The 22,202-nt window shown below is 38.8% G+C and overlaps 1 protein-coding gene across 1 annotated transcript; it reads left to right on the plus strand.

Moving 5' to 3' along the window:
• Positions 1-348: 348 nt before the first annotated feature.
• ZNF281 (zinc finger protein 281) lies at positions 349-4,756 on the plus strand. Its single transcript, XM_074876725.1, has one exon. The coding sequence runs from the start codon at positions 416-418 to the stop codon at positions 3,041-3,043; it is 2,628 nt and encodes an 875-aa protein (XP_074732826.1). The 5' UTR covers positions 349-415; the 3' UTR covers positions 3,044-4,756.
• The last annotated feature ends 17,446 nt before the right edge of the window (positions 4,757-22,202 follow it).

Below are 22,202 nucleotides of genomic sequence, written 5' to 3' on the forward strand. Positions count from 1 at the left end.
GCGCCCCCCGCCCCACGCGAGCGCGGCGGCGGCGGCGGGCGGGGGCCGGTGGCGCCTGCGCGGTGGCCGCCCGCCGGCTGCCCGGCCGGCCGGGCCGTACCCAGCGTGCCCCGCGCCGCGCATGTGCAGTGCGGGGCGCAGGGGCTGCTAATTCCATTGTGGAGCGGACGCGGCGTTATTTTTAACTGGAGGCGGCGGCGGGAGCCGTAAGTGCAGCCCGGGCCGGGGGCCGCCCGTCGGCGCGGGTGGGGGTGGCGGCGATGCGCCCGGGCGGCGGCTGCCGGGCCGCCGCGGGAGCCAGCCGCTGAGCGGGCGCCCGCCAGCGAGGCAGCGAGCGGTGTCCGGCGGGCGGGCGGGCGGCGGGTCCCGCAGCCCCTCTGGGCCGCGCCTCCTCTCCGGCCCGCCTTCCCGGGGGATGAAACTCGGCAGCGGCTTCCTCGGCGGCGGCGGCAGCAAGAGGGCGGCGGCCATGGAGCCCACCTTCCCCCCCGGCATGGTTATGTTCAACCACCGCCTGCCCCCGGTCACCAGCTTCACCCGGGCGGCCGCGCCCCCCCCGGCGGCCCAGCACCCCCCGCAGTGCGTGTTACCTCCGGCCTCCGCCGCCGCTTCCTCCACGGCGGCGGCCGAGTCCCCGGCGCCTCCTCCCCCTCAGGACATGACTTTCAAGAAGGAGCCGGCGGGGGCTTTCCCCTCCGCTCCCTCCTCCTCGCAGAGGAGCCCCTGGGGCTTTCTGCAGTCCCTCGTGAGCATCAAGCAGGAGAAGCCCAGCGAGCAGGAGGAGGAGGAGCAGCAGCAGCCGCAGCACCATCACCACTACGGGGGGCTCTTTGGGGGAGCGGGGGACGAGAGACCCCCCGGCCTGGGGAGCAGCAGCGGGGAAGGAACCGGCCAGAGCGTGATTCAGGACCTCAGCCTTCTTCACCACCTGCACCAGCATCCCCACCGAGACCTGTTACTGAGTGGCAGAGGCGAGGGCGCCCCGGGGAGCGCGGGTGAGCCAAAGCACGATGCCCAGGTCAAGAAGGCAAAGAGGCCAAAGCCAGAATCTCAGGGAATCAAAGCCAAGCGGAAGCCAGGCGCTTCATCCAAACCCCCCCTGGTGGGAGATGCAGAAGGTGCCATTGCGTCCCCCAGTCAGAAACCTCACGTCTGCGAGCACTGCAGCGCTGCCTTCAGGAGCTCCTACCACTTGCGCAGACATGTGCTCATTCACACGGGGGAGAGGCCTTTCCAGTGCAGCCAGTGCAGCATGGGGTTCATCCAGAAGTACTTACTGCAGAGACACGAGAAGATCCACAGTAGGGAGAAGCCTTTTGGGTGTGACCAGTGTAGTATGAAGTTCATCCAGAAGTACCACATGGAAAGACACAAGAGGACGCATAGCGGAGAAAAGCCATACAAATGTGACACTTGTCAGCAGTATTTTTCAAGGACTGATAGACTGTTGAAGCACAGAAGAACGTGTGGTGAAGCCATAGGTAAAGCAGGGGCCGGAATGGAGCCTGGATCATCAAATAACATGGGTAGCTTGGCTGCGTTGTCTCAGGGAAATACAAGTTCCTCAAGGAGAAAAAGTAAAACAAAAAGTACATCCACTGAAAACAAAGGAAATAGGTGTAGCAGCAAAGTAACTGAATCTCAAGTTACAAGTAATGTGGCCATGCCAAATTATGCAGTTGATATTCCTATTGTGTCTTCCAGTGGTGGTCTAGTTGGCACAGGCATAGAAGAACTTCAGAAAAAGGTGCCAAAATTGGTCTTGAAAAAAGGAAGCAGAAAACAGGCAGACAAACATTACCTTAATTTTGTATCACCACTGCCAGATATTTTGGGGCAAAAACCACTGTCTGGGAAACAGAGTGGCTCTCTAGGCCTAGTAGCCAATACCGGTGTAGAAACTATTGGCCTTCTCCAAAGTACAGGTGGTAAACCAGGTCAAATAGGTAGCAATTATGATGATGCCATGCAGTTTTCAAAGAAAAGAAGATACTTACAAACTGCAAGCAGTAACAGTGCCTTTTCAATTAATGTCGGACACATGACTTCCCAGCAGTCCGTCATCCAGTCTGCAGGTGTTAGTGTTATGGATAACGAAGCTCCATTATCTCTTATTGATTCAGCATCTTTAAATAATGAAATAAAGTCTTGCCATGACAAGTCTGGTATTCCCGATGAAGTCTTACAGAGCCTTTTGGACCAGTACTCTCACAAATCAGAAGGCCAGAAAGAAGATCCTTTCAGTATAACTGAACAGCGTGTGGACTTGCACACCTCAGGAGAACATTCAGAGATGGTTCAGGAAGAAAACTTGAGCCCTAACTCTCAAACAGTTTCAAATGATAAGGCAAGCATGTTGCAAGAATACTCCAAATACCTCCAACAAGCCTTTGAAAGAACAACCAATAGCACTGGTTTTGCTTTTGGACCCAGTTTCCAATTTGTAACTCTCCATAACCACACTCTGTTTCAAGACAAACAGATATACACTACATCTCCACTTGAGTGTGGCTTCAGCCAATCCGTTACCTCAGTATTGCCAACTGCGTTGCCAAAACCTCCATTTGGGATGTTGCTTGGATCTCAACCAGGCTTTTATTTGTCTGCTTTGGAGGCTACGCATCAACAGTTGACTCCTTCTCAAGAGCTGGATGATCTCATTGATCCGCAGAAAAACTTAGAGACTTCATCTAACTACCAGTCCACATCTCAGAAACTGACTGGCCAGAAGGAACAGAAAAACTTAGAATCCTCAACAAGCTTTCAGATCCCATCTCAGGAGTTAACTAGCCAGATAGATCCTCAGAAGGACATAGAGCCTAGAGCAACCTACCAGATCGAGAACTTTGCACAAGCGTTTGGTTCTCAGTTTAAGTCGGGCAGCAGGGTGCCAATGACTTTTATCAGTAACTCTAATGGAGAAGTGGACCATAGAGTAAGGACTTCAGTGTCAGATTTCTCAGGGTATACAAATATGATGTCTGATGTAAGTGAGCCATGTAGTACACGAGTAAAAACCCCAACCAGCCAGAGTTACAGGTAAGGTCCCGACTGTGACCAGGCTGTGGGGTCTTAATGTAATTTTGTTTTACTTTGACAACACTGCCATTGGAATGTTTCTACACGGTCCTATTAAGAATAATGTAACATGCCCTTTCAATGCAACTTTTCATATTTAGTTTATTTTGTTAGTGTGATTTTTTTTAGATCTGTTTATTATGGTTTTTAATCAAAAATCAATAGATTAAAATAGTGGTTTTGTTCAAGTGACAATGTTTAGCAATCAAATTTACATTATATAGATTGTCAGGGAATAGCCCAAAAGTTTAAAATGCAAAAAATTAACTTTGTTCCTAGGACTAAGGTTTATTCTAATTGCTTTACTCTCAGGAAAGTGTAACGAAGCATGGGAATTCTATGCACCACTAGTGTATTGGAACTTCCGATTTACAGACAGTGACGTATATCTCAGCTTTTTGAGGAAGGGATCTATGACATTTCAAATTGCTGTCTCCTATGTCTGGGCTGATCTGAAAGAATTTTGCTACCTAAATCTCGTTGTTTTTAAAGTACTCCTGTTCTTCCAGGTGATGCTCATTCCAGGCAGGTGGAGCAAATATTCTTGGGTCTGTACGAAGAGCCCAGAATGGTAGCTTTAATATAAACAGTAATGTCCCCAGAACTCCTGTGTAAGACTGTAATTCCATAAAGAGATTCTGTTGACACAAACCGTGAGAACAAAACGTGTGTGTCTGGTTCATGTCATTAGAACCCCAACTTGAAACTACAGTCATAATCCAGATAGGCTTTTGGGATACATTATTTATTATACATGGTTCAAAAAAGTCGGTCTCTTGCTCTTCCCTTTTTCTACATTCTTTTAGTGTATAAGATTCCCTCTCTTTTTTTGTGCTCCCAGTTCCTCCGGACTTGATCTTGGTTTCCCCCCTCACCTTAATTTACACCTTTTCTTCCTATTCTTCCCTACTCACTCTCTCACCCCAACTTAATAGCTAGCATTTAAAAAGATTTACATTCCAGAAAGTGCATATCTTACTATGTACTTTCTGATGTCTTGTGACATCAGATGATGAACAGTAAACACCCACATGTTTTAGAATTATGTCAAGGTTTCCATGTACGATAAGAAATAATATACTCCCAATTGTACATACTAAGGCCCCTGTCCTGCATCAGGATCAGCTAACACGGACCCCTGTGCCCAGCAGTGTACCGGTGGTGTCACTGGAGCTCTTTACGGATATAGGGGTTTGCAGCAGTTCATCACTGCAGGCTTTTAGGGCCTAAGGCTGCAATTCCATCAAAGGCTTCTGGTGATGACATCAACTACAAAAGTAGAGCTTGAGTGGCTTGTTAATATCAACAGAACTTTTCTTTGGAATTATTGCCTTACTTTATGTATATTTTGTGGTACATTATTTATTATATGTGAATCCTGATTAATGCCTGTGGAGCCACGGAAACCTGCTAGAAATACTGGTGGCCATTCAAAGCTGCTGAAAGGCAGTGGCACTGCTCTAAACCACTTTTTGCAAATGTATTTTTTGATTAGTTTTTTAATGTAATTTTGGTGATGTTTATGCTGATGGTTTTTTATGTACTCTTGGTGATGTTTCAGTCTTACGTACTTTGCTGGTGTCAGGAAAGTACCAGTGGTTGTTTGCAGTCTTATTGTGTAATCAGCCTATTACAGGCTTCCATGTATAATAAAGTTATTAACATTGTGCAAGTGTAAAACACTTCTGTTATGAAAGTGGTGTATTATTAAATGAATTGTTACAAAAATCCTGGGTAATTTTTCCCGTTGTCCCTCACCACTAAAAATTGAAACCTGAGCCCACTTGTAATCTCTTTTACTAGGTGAACTATCTTTTTTTTCTTACTAATCTAGAGTTTGTTCTGATAGAATCCATGTAACTCCATCAACTTTTTTCGTTATACTTGATTATGTATTTCACCCTTTTTCAGTTTAAATAAGCAAACAACAACTGTTCTCAACACAGAACCCAGCCTGTTATCATGGATGGAATAGTCCACAACCACTTGTGTTGGCTTTTTCAGTACCTTTTCTTTTGTTTTACAGAGGTTATAATTTACATTCTTTATATTGTGTGTAGTAGAAGTTGCATATGTATTGTTCTGGCTGTTTGCTTTAACTTAATACTAATAAAACCCATTATTCACCAAATCATAAAGATATCACTTCTATTATCCAGTCACACTTTTGAGAACCTATTAAGGAAACATTATGAGATCAAATTTGGAGAAGGAATAGTGTAACTTACTGGCATGTTTTCAGCCTGTTTTTTTCTTTCAGTTTCTTTTTGGGTCAGATATCTGAATGCACTATTTTAGAAATCAGGGCTCTATCTCATACCTTTTAGCTTCCAAGGCAAAAACTAACAAATTTCCTTAAGTTAAAATGTTTGTACAGCCTCATCTTTTTAAATCTTTTTATGTATGGTTTTGTTAAAAATACGTAAATTTCATATTGTTAACTTCAAAGACATTTTGTAATTGCTGGAAATCCGGAATGACACACATATAATGCAGTTTTGTTCAAAGTAAAGGATTTTAGAAAGTCTTCTATTGATTCCCTACCCCTCAGCTCTAACTTTTGCATTATAAGGAAAGCCTAGTAAAAATATTATTATAGCAAAATACTTAAAATCATTTTAGGTAGTTTGAAGATAGTTTGTGGACTTCCTTAATCTGTATTTTTCTTCAACTTTGCGTGTGAATATGAGTATCAGTGCTGAAAGTCTCAAAATGGTTGAAGAGTAGAGTATTGAAGAACAGAAAACAGCAATCTCAAGGCAATGACACGGACAAGAGAAAAATCGTTGGCATGCTGAAAAGCAAATAAGGACAAAAACTTTCCAAAGTAAGTATGAAATATGCTAAATGTTTAATATTCAGAACATTGCTAGGAATCATTTCAGAAAATCTGAGCGGGAAATTATTGGTATCTTGTACATTCTTTCCACACCTTAGCCGTCATTCAAAAATGTTTCTAAATAGAACAGAACTAGACCTTTTCCTAACTTAATATGGAGTTCAGATTTACTTTTCTCTAAATAATGAAGGTTAAGTATATGGTGAAATGCACAGAAATCAGCGTATGGTTTTTGCCTGCTAGATATTAGAAAGAACTATATAGTAAGTAGTAGTAACCCACATGGACTAAAGCTTTATTTAGGGACGTGGCAGTGAGAAGGAAAAAGGAAAGCAAAATGGGCCTTGAATTTTTTTTTTTTCAACTGTAGTTCCTGGTTTAGTTTTTTGTTGTTTTTAAAGGGATTATGGGAGGGGAATGATAACCTGGTTCCTACCACTAACAGGAATGTAAAGAAGAATTGATATACATGATGATAGAAAATTGTACATAAACTGTTACTCTTATTATAGAAGCTCACATAACATGTTTTTGCTTTGGAACAAGTGCATTATGGTACCCTGAAATTGTGAATGCATCTGCCCCAAGGCACTAGAAGTGCATGTCTGACTTGCCTGCAGGTGATTTAGAAGAGCTAGCTAAAATTTTTAGTAGTTCCTGAATTATTAAATTGGACACAGACTTGTGGGTGAAATTTTAGAGTAAGAAATTGGTGAAATAAAAGGGGGGATGAAAAAAATGTGAAAATGTGATGGTGCAAAGGGAGATCACAATTTCACATTTATGGACTACTGATGAAGGAAAGCTGCCTGATGTCTCATGGAGACCTTGAGAAGATACTGCAGTAATTCCATGTATTCTATTAGTGGGTTTTTTGTTGTTTCAATTGTTTGGTGTCCCCTGCCCCCAATATTATATGCATGAAAACAGTGTATTTGTCTGTATGATATTTCTGCTTTTTTTTTCCCACCAACTAGAAGTCAGTGTTCATGTGAAATTGCAGTTGTGACTGTGGAAATGTTTGTTATACTTGAGAAGATACATGTGAGAATGTGAAAGTTACTACCTCACTGGTTTTTATTATGTGTGTTGAAGGAAGTCAGGTCACTTTAAAATGGAAGATTCTGTTTACAGCCCCTGCTGACTACCACCTTTAACCATTTTGGTTGGAATTTTCCAGACTTTGGCTGTCTCACACTCCACACTCTATCTTTCTCTGGGAAACTTCTGCAAAAATTGCTCATGTATTTCCTAAAATAAGATTAAGGAAGAAAACTTTCTTGTTCCACTGGCCTTTTCATCCATGCTTCTTCAAAAACAAATCAGAATTGTCCCCCCCCAAGGGGGGGGGTGTCTGTTGAATCACTGGTTTTGAAAACCTGATAATAATCAATTTTGAGTTTTTGAAAATGCTTTTACATTCAGGGATTTGTGGTGGCTATATCTACAAAGATAATCCCTCCAGGATAGCCCAAGTGATAATTTCTTCTAATGTGTCCTGTATGGGGGCATATGATGTGTATTCTCAGAGTGTTTTCTGGCTTCTTACATAAACTGTAGAGTCTTCATTTCTAATATTCTTCTATTTTTTTTGTACAAACACTTAAGAAAATAAGGTATGGTTTTGTGCACAGCATTTGGAACACAGGATATGCATATACCCTGTTTACCAAATGAACAGCTATGATATGCTTTGTTATCCATGTTGCTCAAAATGTGTTTCTTGTGTCCCCTTTTTCACTTGCAGATAAAACCTAGATTTATTTCAGCGTTGTTTGTTTTCTCACAGATAGTAATGCTTGGCTCCATTTTTTTTTTCCATATCCTTATACTGATATTCTAATCTTATGGGTTTTATGGGTACTGATGCTAAAAATTTACTTTTGGATGCTCAGTTTCATTTTGATACCTATGACCTGGAGGGATAGGTACTGGAATTTCATCTCTTTGACACTGATTGAAGTTGAGTTCCTTGGTATAAGACCCCTGCTGTTTCGAACTGTCTGTGTGGAGAGAGATGGAGGAATAGCACACCCACTTAGTAAATGTGGAATAGCTGATTGTCTAGAATCAAGTAGAAGCTGTGGGGCAGAATCGTGGGGTAATTTAATTCTCTTAGGTGACAGTCAGGAGCGCCTCAATCACTGGGTTGTCTTGTCCCTTGTGCTCACTGTAAATCTAGCATCTGCAACAAGTAAAACCAGGTTCTGTGGACAGCAGCCTCATTAAGCATAGCCTGCTTTATTCTCTGAATGTTGCCATCCTATTAGCTGTGGATACAAACAGCAAGGCAGTGTTGCTTGGAAAAAATACTGTGTCATCCTGTAATCAGTCTGTCATAATGCACATAAAGGATGGGCTAATTGAAGATTAAAAGGAAGATTTAGTTCTGGCATTTTTTTAACTTACAAGGCTTGATTCATAATCTTATGTAAATTTAGTAATGTAAATTTTTGTTTATAGCATACTACTGTATTTTCATATTGATACTTTTCAACATTTTGTTTTATTAAATTTCCAGTGGATTTGGTAATTGTAAACTTAAGGCTGTCCTTAGAAATGGTATGATGCTACACTAGAAAGCTGCATGTGTACTTGGGCACTTGGTCTGAAATTTGATTAAATATTATCTAGCCAGATTCAAAATGAAGAAAGAATTAAGAATTAATTTAAGAACATATTTCTTTGCTTATTTTAATATACTCTATCTTGCCTTAAAATGTATTTTAAATGGTCTCTTATTTTGGTGCTACAAATATCAAAACATTCTGTGAACTAATGAGGTATATAATGGTTATTATGCGGGATCTGCAGCAAGCATCAGATACTCTGTGGTAGCACATGTGCTGCCTTCGATGCTAAAACCTGCTTTATCTAAAGCTAGGTTATTACCATTCAGAATATTCCTATGTTGTTGTTCAGAAGGAATCTTTACTTTGTGCTGTTGGCAAAAGATATTTAATTTTGATTTTTCTCAAAGGCTAAAAGACTTGTTGTTTTTAATCCCGCAGCTTCTCCTTACAGTGCGTATTTCTCTGTCTGCTTGTACTCTGGTCCCAGTGGATAGGAAGTTAGAGTCTTAACTGGGACGTGATGTGTGCAGGTGCTGGCATATAGCTAGAAATTATATTGATGATGGCAAGGATGATTCAGTCTGCTCAAAGATTCTGAATATTTTTTTCTAGAGGGGAAAAAAAAATCTCACAGGTGGAATTTTTTTTTTGGATGCTCTTACATTCTGAGATGATTGAGAATAAAAACAGGCTGAGACCTGTTTTGAAGATTAGAATTTACAAAGATATCCATATGCAACTCCATGTGTGATGAGGTTTAGAATCACTTTAATTTTAATTTTTCTGTAATGAGGAAATATATAGATGTGTAATAAAACATTTTGCATGTTTTGCTGAACTGCTTTAAATTATGGTGGATAAAATATGCCTATGGATCTTCGTATGACTTAAACAAAATGTATCTCTAGAATGAAAAATACGTTATCTTAGAACGTGCTTGGTAATACTGGAAAATGAGACTAATAAGGATTTGCCTATGCAGCTGAAGAGGGCATTTGTATTGTGTTAGCTATCTGCTTGGAATTTGGTCAGGTTGGTGATAACACATTTACTTGTAGAAGCTCACAGCCCCATCATGTCTTAAGGGGCAGTAGGCAATCCTGCAATCTTGGTAGAGAGAATGCGGCCTTACTTTTGCAGCTAGGCTGTGGTCAATGATTTGGAAGTGTGAGAGAGTGCAGCAAGCTCCATTTTTTAGAACACCTAGATTTTTTTGAACACCTGCCATTTCCAACTATTGATTCACTTTGTGAAAATGAAATGCAGCTATCTGTGCCAAAAATCTGCTATCTCTGGTCTGGCCAGCTTTAGTCTGGAGGGTTATTCAACAGTAATCAATGGAGATATGTCACTAAAAATATTCAGCCTGTTTAGCTTAAGAAATTTGTCAACCTTAGAAAGCTAGGTCAAATTATATCATGAAACAGTTCATGTACTTGGTCTATAAAACCCTATAACTAAACATGTATGCTTGGTGATCTTAGTGTAGAGGTAAGTCTGTATGAACTGCATAGGTGATTTAGAAGTTTATTTCCTGAGCATTCTTAATTAAAACCTCTTTCCAGTTTACTTCTATAATAGTCATTTAATATTAGTCTGGGGAGATGAGGGTTAAACCAATTACCCATCTTGAGATGTTGGAACCTGGACTTTTTGAGAGATTGCAGTTATTTTTGTGTAGTTACACTAAATCTGATTATTTATTTATTTTGGAGTTTAGAGAGGCACTTTAGAGTAAAAGTTTCATATTCTGTTGTACATGGTTCTAGAAATCATACTTCATGCATGTCATCTTAAGAGTGGATGACATGGAATAAGACTGCTGGTAGCTAAAATAATTTTTAACCATTTTTAACACTATATTCTGATGCTTGCATGTTTTGTTCTTCTCACAATGAAGCTAAATTAAAACCTCTGAGAAAGAGGTCCCTCTAATATAGCATAATGAAGTCTTTAAATGAGTACAGTTGTAGGTCATCATGAATAGGAATGCAGTGACCTTTGTCTTAACAATGAAGCTGACACAAGCTTCTCAGAGAGCTGTTCTTTTTTTTTTTTTTATTATTTCTCCGCCAGAAAGGACACAAATAAAATGGAGGATCCCCCTTCTTCCATCAGTGAACAAAATCAAAAGATTAGAAAATGTATTGTAAATTGTCAGTTTGCAGAATCTATAAATGACATGGTGTTCTTGCTCAATATAGATATTGTTACAGGAGTGATGTATGGCAAACAGTTAGGAAAAGAGGGAAAGTAAGGGGCCTAAGACTGGTAAAGGACCTTTGGATTTCTTAAGATACTCTGTAATAGTCTGTTTTGATTTTTGGGTACACAGCAGTGAGGCATTCAAAATTACCAGTAGCTTCTTACAATTTCGAATCTAGAAAAATCACAAATCTTCATGTTCATTTTCTTTCATGTTCAAATCTTTCATGTTCATAACGCACTGTGTTGAAATATAGGAAGGCTCAAATTTCTTGGTGACCTGTATAAAAAAGCAAAGCATTTTGCAGAAAGCACATAAATGTTGTGACTCTTTCCTAATGGGGAGACCCTGTTGCTCCATCCAACTTTAGCAGAGGTTTTTGAATTGCAGTGCTCAGCAATTTTCTTTAACCATGGAGAATCATCTGTCATTCTTAAATAATGGCACTACCTGATAGTTTAGGACTTTCTCAAGGTTTCAGCAATGTCGATCTGAATTGTGCTGTCTCTTGTAGAGGAGAGGCCTGCGCAGCAGAGCAAACTCTAACATGTGCACTGAAGGTAATGAATGGAGATTTGTTCTTTTTTGTAAGAAGTCATAGCTATAGAACTGGTTTTCTATGATCAGATAATGATTTTATTTTTTTTTTTTTAGTCCTGTAAAGGAGTAAAAATAGGTTGTTAGACTTTTTTTTTTTTTTTTTTGCCGAGGACCTGACTACATGTTCTTTTGAAGATCATGTTGTTTCCTCGATGGTGGTAGATTCTACTCCCATAAGGCCACAGCCTGGGTGAACACCTGAATCAGGTACTTTGATTGGGAGTGTGACTCTTTGAGAATATGCTTCATCAAAAGGACAGTTGTTTAAAAAAAAAAAAAGAAAAAAGTTTAGAGTATGTGCATGTTATTTCAGAGCTATGTAAACTAAAAGCGTGAAACAACAGTTACCATATAATATTGTAAATCTTTAAAACATTTTCCAGGAAAACAATATGCTAATACCATATAAACAGATCTAGTGGACAGTGAGAAGTGACTTTAATATGTGGAGATCAAAAGATATGTAAAACAGAAGGTTAATAGTTGGTTAGAAAGCTTTAGTTGTTCTTCTCTACAAATGAGAAGACTTACCCATAAAGCTTACTTTATAAGCTAGGGCCTGACTAATTTGATACCAGAGACTTAATTTTGCAACTTGATGTCAGATTCTCTGCAGGATGGCAAGTGGAAAGAATGTTTTTATTTTTTCTAGGGGAAAGAGTGTGCCAAGGAATAAGGTAAATTCTTAGTGAAGATCAAGTGCTACGCAGTTTCTGCATGATAGCAAAGTTATGGTAAACAGATGATTTTTACTTTTTGTACGTTAATGTGCTAATATGAAACAAAAATGGCAAGCTGCTGTGCCTCGCATTCAGCAGGCTGAAGAAGTGGGCTGATGGGAATTTCATGAAGTTCAGCAGAGTGAAATGCTCAGTCCTGCATCTGGCGAGGAATGACCCTATGCATCAGTATGTGCTGGGGGCCAACTGGTTGGAAAGCAGTTTTACTGAGAAGGACTTTGGGGTCCTGGTGGACAAGCAGCTGACCAAGAGCCAGCAATGTGCCCTCGTGGCAAAAAAGGCTAACAGTATCCTGGGATGCATCAGGAGGAGCACTGCCAGTGGTCGAGGAGGGTGTCCTAATCTGCTCAGCACTGGTGAGGCCACATCCTGGGCTCTCCAGTACAAGAGACAGACTTAGTGGAATGAGTCAAGTGCAGCGTCACAGAGATGATTAAGGACCTGGAGTCTCTTTCATATTAGGAGAGGCCAAGAGAGCTTGGAGTGTTCAGCCTGGAGAAGACAAAGCTCGAGGGGGGGATCTCATCAATGTGTACAAATTCTTCATGGGAAAGAATGAAGACGGGGGAGCCAAACTTTGCAGTAGTGCCCACTGACAGGACAAGAGGCAATGGGCACAAATTAAAACACATGAAATTCCATCTGAGCACAATAAAACACTTCTTTGCTGAGAGGGTTGTCAAACACAGGAATAGGTTGCCAGAGAAGTTGTGGAGTCTCCATCTGTGGAGATTATTTAAAGCCTGACTGGACATGGTCCTGGACAGCCTGCTCTAGCTGACCTGGCTTGAGCAGGGGATTTGGACAAGATGACCTCAGGAGGTCCTTTCCAACATCAACAATTCTGTGATTCTCTATAGTTTTGTTTGATCGTTGGTGTGTGCCAAACAGCAACAACAGATTTTATGCTGATGAGACAGTATTTGTCTCTAGGAAGTAGTACAGTGGGGGGTCTGAAAGTGCATTCTTAAATGGATCAAATGGGCTAGAGAATTCAAGACGTTGTTGGGAATCCTGTCACTGCAGTCTTAAGCAGTTAAATGTCTAGTTCGGACACTTGAGTCTGCTTTAACATGCAGGCATTTTCCATGACAAGTCTTCCTTAGTCTTTTATTAAAAAGATTGAGAAGAAAAGATAGTGAAAGCCCTTGGAAATAAAATCCTGTTTGCTTCTTTATATTTTACTAACTTTCCTTCTTTCCTTGTTAACAGTAGGTTACCATAAGGAAGCATCTAGCTGACAGTCATTTATACAATTTAGGAAATAGTAGTTGCTTTTTTCCTCTTCTCCTCCAAAGTTAGCTTAAATGGCCTGGCTTGAAGCTGCTTTTGTTCAAAGCTCATGCAGGAGAAAAGAAAAAAGCAAAGCAGGGAGAATGCAGCTTCTGGTTTTGGTTCAGACTTTAACTTGAAATCTTTCTGCTGGAGAAAGGCAGGCACAGAGCATTATCTTATCAGTCTGTTGATAAGTTGTAACAGCATTAGGCTGTTTCAGGCACTGCTGTTAGCTGTTGTGCTGGTCACGGGCTTGGTTGTTGCAAAAGATTGTCTTGACTGGTTGAGCCAGATTTTTTTTTTTTTTTTTCTGAAACAGAAAGCAAAAAAATGATGAAAAAGGATGGGGATTAAAATGTATATAGCGAATGGATGACAGCAGGAACATAAGTTTTGTATTCCTGATGTTTTTCAAAGCTTAATCAAAGCTGGATATTACGGCAATGTAATTTGGGTCTTTGGTGGGTCTGGTCTGGCTGTTTCTTGGCATCAGGGCATTAATGCTAAATGATGTTGCAGTGAAACCTAGGTTTCCATGTGGTGATAGTTATCAATGATAATGGGAAGTTTCATACTTTTTGAACACCTATTGTAGGACTAGTTTTGAGTAATGGCTTTTAACAGAGGTCAGCATTTTTCTGGCATACCAGTAATAAGCCTTTCATTTCTGTGGCCTATGCTTCTTTTGTTTGTTAGACTTGATTTCATCATAGTCCTTGGGTTTTATCAGTGGGTGTTGTTTGGACTAACTCAATATTTCCATCTTCAACTTTTCTGGCTTCTATAAACAGTAAGTCTTTGTTGGTTTATGCTTACAGATATATTTTTTCATGCTTTTAAACCCTCTTCAGCGCATACTCTGTGTATACTTAGTTTGTCAAGTATACATAATGTAAATGCAGTAAAAATTTCTATGAAAATCCCTGGTTCTCTGAGATGTTGCAATAGGAAGATATTATATTTTTTAAAGGGTAGGTTCTGGACTAACGTTCCACTAAAGTGTTCGACAATACTATTCTCTTTGAGATGCAAATCCATATTATGGCTGAACACTGATTATTGATTTTTATGAAACTTTTTGCTCTAATAATGTGGAAAGCCAGCCCTGTATTCATGTGTGTCAGTCAGTCTGTAGTTACTGAGTTTAGGGAGTTTGTCAGAACATAGTTGACAACTAGCCTCAGGACAAATTTACGGCTTCAAGTTGTAATCTTGATATTCTTTTACAGTTTTTCTGTATGTTTTTCCTTCCTTTTTTTTTTTTTTAAGATGGCAAGCTGAGAAAACAGGCAAAATGCTCCAAGATGGGCTTTCTATTAATGTTCTTCTAGTTCAGCAGTAGGTCTGAAGCCCTTGAATGACAAGGATGACTCATTTGAACTAGCAGAGATGATAGTAACTGGCTGACACTCTCCGTGGAACAGGACCAGTGGAGAAAACATCTTTGCTAGTTGTTTTCATGGGTAGGTGCTGATATGTTAATAATGGTATACTTGGTTATTTTGGTCTTTAATGTGGACCAGGAAGCAGGAACTCTAGCAGATGGACTCTTGTTATCTCGGACTTGACCCTTGTTCCTTCTATCTTGTTCCAATCCTGCTTCTCTTAGTGCATGCAGTTCTTAACTCCGTAAGCAAATACCACAGTCACCTCATTCAGATCTCCCTGCTCTACAAGTCTTTGCCTCTCTTCTCTCTTGGCTCCCGCCTTCCTAATTCCATTATCTGTTACGTGTACCCTTATTCTCCTGTCCTAATGTCATTATTTCTGTTCCTGCGTTCCTTGTCTGACCAGTTTTTGCATCCAGCTACACATTCTGTTCTTCCCTCCTGTTCCCATTTCACCAGACTTCTTGTCCTTATATGCTATTTCCTTTTGTCTGTGTATAGATTTTATTCTGCACGAGATGCAGAGGATTGGTATTTGCTTGAAACCTGAATGTCTTACTGATGTCATAATACGTAGTTGTTATAACTGACCTTTAAACGGATAGTTTGGTTTTACTCGTCTTGGCAGGGCAGGAGGCACATATTTTAGCATACTGGAGGAATAGGGCCAACTATACTTCAGAAATTTATATGATATGGATGAATTTATGTAGATTTTCTTGAAAATAAGCGGCAGTGTACTTCTGACAGAGGATACATTCCTACTGAAACTCAGTCACTTTTGGGAATACCAGAGATTACCAAAGAAACACCCCCCCCCCCCCCCCCCAGTTACTACAATGTATTTTTTATTAGCATTATTAGAAGTGAGCAGGGATTTATGAATAAACACTGTATATATTTATTTTCATGCTTATGTGTGCACAGAAAGTATCTGACAGTGTCAAATGTGGTTGATGAAAATGTCAGCCTGAGTGATCAACTTTGAAATCACAAGCTATTGACAACAAGATCTTGAAAGGTTTTAGGGTAACATTTTAGAAGGCAAACTATACACTATTCATTATAGTAGAGTATATCAGTTGAAATAATATTAAAAGCAATGAAGATGGACTGGACTTTTTACAACTCCCATTAAAGCATCAGGAATTGCATTGCCTCGGGAAAGTTATGTGACCAGATGCAACATCAGATAAACTAGCTATTGTAAGTTCCATATTCCTATAGATGAGCTAGTGCTACAAATTATTCAGTTATAATACAATAATCCATCAGACATCTACTCCTTTTGAAGGCTATTTGATCGAATGAGCTGCAGTATAAGCAAGTTGTATGGCTGCATATATGGGAGTCCCAGAAGAATGTGACTTACTGGTTCTGTTGCCCATCTAAAACCATTTTGTTTTCTCCAATGGAGAATTTCAGCAGGATATTGCATTCTAGTAAGAATTTGCGTTTTCTAAATATTTGCATATAAAGTGAATACAAAATGAATTTTCCCCATCCTTTTTTAAAATAATTGGAGCTTTATGGAGGGTATGTAGGAAAGGCACTTTCCCCTTCTAGTAGTACCTGCAGCCAGAAATTAGTTTAGGTTTGCATGTTAAATTGGTAGTATTGCATAGATGAACCACTCGCAAACTGCAGGGAATACTGAACAATAGTTTTGAGAAGTGCAACTGTAACTGCCCGGATAATGAGTTAAATGCTTGCACAGTCTTTTCTCACCAAATAAAGATGATGATTATGTCAATTGTAGTTACAAAGTATTTTTTAAACATATTTAATATAAGTTCCACAAAATGTTATTTTGAGTTAAACCAGATTAATTGAGCTTAAGCTGAGGAGTTATCTATTTTAAGCTAAATGGCAATAACCTTCTCGTATGGCAGATTGAGCACAGGAAAGATGTTATAGTTTAGTTTAATTTAAAATTTTATAGTAAGCTAAAGCAATGCATCACATACAATCCTGTATACACTTTTCAGGCTGTCATAAGCACTGTCTTACTGACTGGTGCAGAGTGTAAGAGTACTGTAGACAAGTTGGTAGGAAATGGCATTTTTTATTCCCCCTTTTTTGTGATGAATTAACTGTGTGAGGGATTTTATTTAGGCTTTTGCCAGTGCTTTTGTGTTCTGAGGCTGCATTTTGAATACTCTAAGGTGGTCCTATTACTGAAAGAAGTCAGCCTACCTTCTGCAGTCCTTGGTTGTTTGTTCTCTTCACAAAAAAAGGCAGCTCATTTTTCATGTAAATCATACTCTTCATCCCATTCTTTGTGGCTTACCAAAATACTTATCCTGACACAAGTGTGCATGGGGGCACTTAATAGGACAGTGCTAGCGTTTTCATGTGACAAACTTGATTTAAATTGATCATCAACATGTTTTTCCATTTTTTTCCATTAGTTTAATTGCTGATTGTTCTTGTTCTTTTGTTGTACTCTATCTAGAACTTCAGGTCAGGAGGTCAAGTCTGCTGGCATATTTTCTGTGCCTTCAGAATGGAGTTGCGTCTGGCCCATGCATTCATCTCCCTCCATGTCATGCTGTTGGTACTTTCTCTGATATACTAATTTTAAAAGCAGTATTTATGGGTTTAGATACTCTCTTCAAAACATAAATGTGAATAATTTTATATGTGACATCACTGTAAGTGATATAAACATATGTAATTGTGTATAGTATGCTAAGAATTACTTCAGTTATAATGCCTGTTCTTTCTACACTGACTTTTTGCAAAGTTCATATAAAAGTGAAGAAATGGTAGAGTTTCATTTGCTGTTGACCTTTTTAAAGTTGAGTATTGCTGCTTGATGTATGCACAGATTTTTCATTTCTGACAAGAAGAAATCCTGTGCCATCCTCATTTATAATGTATAGACCTCTCTTTTCATATTTATATTATTAAAATAAAGAATACTGAGTTCTCAAAAATACTGCAATTCAAGTGCAGAACATGTAGTACCCAACCTTTTCTATGTACAGGTTAGGAATATGGCTATGATCATGCTATCTTAATTACTATGCTGCCTTTTTTCTGAATAGTGACTGAAACATTGACATATTGGACAACCAAAGACCATCTGAATTTCACTGTTTTTGAGGACATCCCCAGTTTTGACAGGTCAAGAGAAGAAAAACTAGCAGCCTTATTGGCTAAAATTCCCTAATTGCTCAATTATTTCTTTGAATTCTGGTCTTCTTGCTGAGAGGATGTCTATAAATGTGAGAAACATGAACTTTCTCATTCTTTAAGAGCACAATGGTTGAGTTTTATTTAGACACTACATTGGTAAAAGTTATAGAGGCAAAATAGATTGTGGAGCCAGATTCTCTCCAAGTTGGCAGCTTTCTCAATTCCAGGAGAAGCACTTGTGCCCCTAGTTATGACAACTACTTATTTTTTAGATTAGCAGCTTAATTGATTTCTTAAAGAAGGGGATTTCTAAAGGTAATTAGGTCTCTGGAAAATAGATAAATTGGTTAAAAAAAAAATCAATCTCACAGGTGCATAATTTTGTGATCTTATTGGACTCGTTATATCTCTAGAAGACCATCTGGTTGTTCTGTGGTGTCTGATCCTGCAGATTGTTAGGTGAATGCATAAGTATTATCAGTATTGAGTGTGCATAATTGGAAAACCTTTTATAGTCGTCTACTTTTAAAATTGCATATAGGTTGTATAGCTGTTAAACGATAGTGAATGCATAAACAGTATCACTGAATCCAAAATCAAACTTACCTGTTTTCTTGCCTCAGAATCTGATTTCATTTACAAGACTTTATAAAAAACCTTCAATTTAAGTTTTCAGTTTGATATTTTCCTGATTATCTTACACTAATATTGCACTGCAATACTTAGGATCACAAATACAGCTTTATTTAAATGAAACAGCTTTCAGTGAAAGTGCATTACCTTTCTATTATTAAACACAGATTTATATTTGGGGACTGGAACACTGAAGGTCTCTAAGTCCAATGTTATAAATGTGAATGTTTCCACTAGCTAAAATTTATGCTTTTTCTTATTTTCTGAAAGGTAATATTACTTGTTAGATACTCATAGTGAAGAGTTGAATATCCTTTTCTTTGTATGAAAGTGTAACAGTCTTCCTCTGACTGATTGTGCAGTCATGACATAGCTGAGGTGAAGATCCAACTTCAAACATTGCAAGATAAATCATTTCCACATTCTTGCTTAAGTGGCTATTTTAGTGTAGAGAAGCACATTTTCTGTTGAGTGCTAATGCCACTGTCTCCTTGACCCAAGGTCTTAACTATTTTGAGCAAAGTAGATTTGGTAGTTAGTGTAAGAAAGCATTTGTAAGTAAAACAGTTGTGCCATGTAGAAATTTTGAAATTTCTGTACCTCATGGGATTGTCCATTGATAAAAGCATTGATTGAATGAAATGTGCTTTATACACGATATTAACAGACATATATTATTCTTTCGTATTTATAGAACCTGGGGGGGGAGGGGGCTGGGATCACAGCCATGTATAGGCTTGCATAAGGGACCTGGGAGAAGGGAATATGTTTCTCAACTCATTATTTTGCTCAGCTGCTTTGCTCTCATTTTCAGCAATGAGATCTATTAGTATGAGGCATTCTCTTTTTGCTAAAAGGGGAGGAAGTAGAGTGTTTAATAGAAACAAGACTGTAGTTTTATCTTAATTTTGCTGTTTGGGGGCAGCCTGGCAATTTATGTATGAGAAACAAAGCCATGGAATTATTTTTGTGGTCTTAACAGATAAATCTCTAGAATTTTGTCAACCAGTAATGCTTCTTAAACTTCGGTAGCTTTATTGCCACTAGGAAAATAATGGAATTAACCACAGTCAGGTACACTTAACATGAGCTAAAGCTACAGCCATTTCTTCTTTTGATGTGCCATCTCTGAGATGTGTTACTGCTTTCAATCTGTGTTGCAAGTCCTGTGTCCTGATGATGTTCCCAAGCCCCCTGAGCAGTGGAGTCTTGTTGCAGAAGAGCCTCTTTTGCCCCTGGATTATGCCAGTTCATGGTGCTGAATTTTTTCCCAAATGTACAGAAGCCTTGAACATCTGAAACGTCTTCTAGGTTTCAAAGTGGAAGAACATTTACAGAAAGAAGGAGAAAGTATATGCAATAATTCTGTTATTCTTTTGGCTGCTCTTTTATTGTGGCTGCATAAGGTAATTCTAAATTTGAGCATTTACAGGGGAATAAAACCAAAAGCACTCTTCCCCCAGTGCTACGTGGTGATTCTCCAACTATTTTTCTAACATAGAGCTGCCCAGCTTTATTTGCCAGAGTAGAAGGAGCATAGGACAAGGTCTCTGTCTGCTTTGTACTGTTCCTCCCTTTTGCAAGAGTACTCCTGCATATCTAGAAGAAATGAACTGTTGTTTAGAAAAGCCTCTTCCTATTTCTGTTGCTTCCTCATCTCAAAAATAGCCTGGTGAAGGATAGATGGCATTTAGCTTTAAATTAATTTTGTTGTTTTTAATTCAAGCAGGAGCTTCAGTGAATGGTTATCAAATACCATCACACTGCTTACTTTTTAAAGGAAATGGAAAAAGTGTGTGACACAAAGGCATCTGAAATGAAGCACTTGATTATCATCATATACCAAGAACGCACCTACCTACTGGAAATACTGTGTGAGAGTGTTAAAAATAAAACATAGACTCATTTAGTCCTGAGCATTTAAAAGTAAATGGCTTAAAACTGAAGAGAATGGATGGAAAATGGATTTTCCTGGGAAATAAACTTAGGTGCTTCAAATTGTGCTTCTTGCACTATCTTGCAATAGGTATTTTATTAGTGTGCATAATAAATGTGAAGTTATTATTTAGTAATGAACAATAATGATGGGTAATGACAGTCTACCAGTATTTTCTGGCTGAGAGTACCAAGGGAAAAACTATTATTACTCCACAGTTGGCAAAATATTGTTTATATATTTTCTCTTTCTTTCTTTCTCACTTCCTTCAAGCTGCTTGTCAATCAACTATTACTATGCTCTTTTATGTCAATGCATTTTAGGGCAGACTTTCAAAGCTCATGGAAGGATTTGCTTAAACTCCCTACTGGCTTTACAGAAATGCCCAAAGGAGTCAAACGTATGTGGATGTGGCAAATAGCTATGTGGTGGAACACCAGGAACCATCAAGTATAGTATATTGAATCCTAAATGGAAGCTGGAAAGTAAAAGCAAGTATGGTGAATGTTTTGTGTAATAAACATCTTTAAGGATGCAAAGTAGCTGCAGAAAAGTCACTCAAGACCTTGCCTCCTTTCCCATTCCTCTTTGGCTGACACACACACACAAAATTAGGTTTCACTGAGTGAGAAAACACAATGTTTTTTTAACCTTTGGAAACATTCAATGACACTTGCTTAGCTGCTTCATATTTCTAGTTTTTCTTTTCCTTCCTTGAAATGAAGATTTACAAAGCATTTACAGTTGTGTGAAACACAATAAAATTATTAGGTGGTTGTTGGACACAGAATGCTAGATCCAGTGAATATGTTGTGAACATGTAAAGCTTCATGTGACAGCACAAGATAGTAGCTGCAATTGAAGATAAATATATATTCACATACTCTGCATGATAATTGGCGACGTGTCCCCCATTTCCTTCCAACCTTAAAAACGTTCTCTTTGTACTAGAAATGCAATGCTGGTTTGCACTTAAGGTTTTTTTTTTTTTATATTTCATTGATTCTAATAAAAATAGATGTAGTTAAAACACAGGGCTGGTTTCCATGTTTTTAGATAGAAGCTCTTTCAGAAGCATCTGATCTTTTAACGTCTGTTTCAATTAAACAGTGAAATAAGAGTTAAAACCAAGTTACACTGGAAGATGAGTTTACAGTTCTCAGGGCTGCTAACTGCAGGTCACTTGCATCAAAACTATTTTTGATAATTTACAGATGTTATAGGCCTTTCAATCATCACAAAGATTTTTCTTTTTAAGCTGATAGTTCCTTTCAGTGTTGTTCTGAAAAGGAAGGAAAGAAAAGGGTCTTTGAAGCAAGTAGTTATAGCCTAAATTATCACGGACTGAGTTCAATGTAACATAGAAGCAACATGGTCTCAAATTGGAACAGAGGGGAGGATATTTAGCTCTTAAAATACTTAGTGCAATCAGAACATTTGGTTTGAAATTTTTCTTGCTATGACTCTCAAGGTTTTGATCTCTTTGCAGAGAAGATTGAGATTTGTAAGGGGCAAATTAGAGCCTAAATATTTAGTAAACCTTATGGTACTTAGAAGAACAAAAAGATGAAACATTTATTAATTGGACATTAGCATTAATTATTAATATCAATAGAAGCATGATGAGTTAGGTTGTTATTTGGCACCTTTGTCATCTAGAAGAATCACTGAAAAATTGTTTTGATATTTGCCTTAAACTCTACTTGTTTTTTTTTCTTCAGATTTAATACATTTGTAGTAAATTTGTAGGTTTTAAAATGTAGAATTTCAGAGTCTCCTCAGGCTTTCTCTGC

The sequence above is a fragment of the Strix uralensis genome, chromosome 8 (assembly GCF_047716275.1).
Source record: "Strix uralensis isolate ZFMK-TIS-50842 chromosome 8, bStrUra1, whole genome shotgun sequence".
NCBI lineage: Eukaryota > Metazoa > Chordata > Aves > Strigiformes > Strigidae > Strix > Strix uralensis.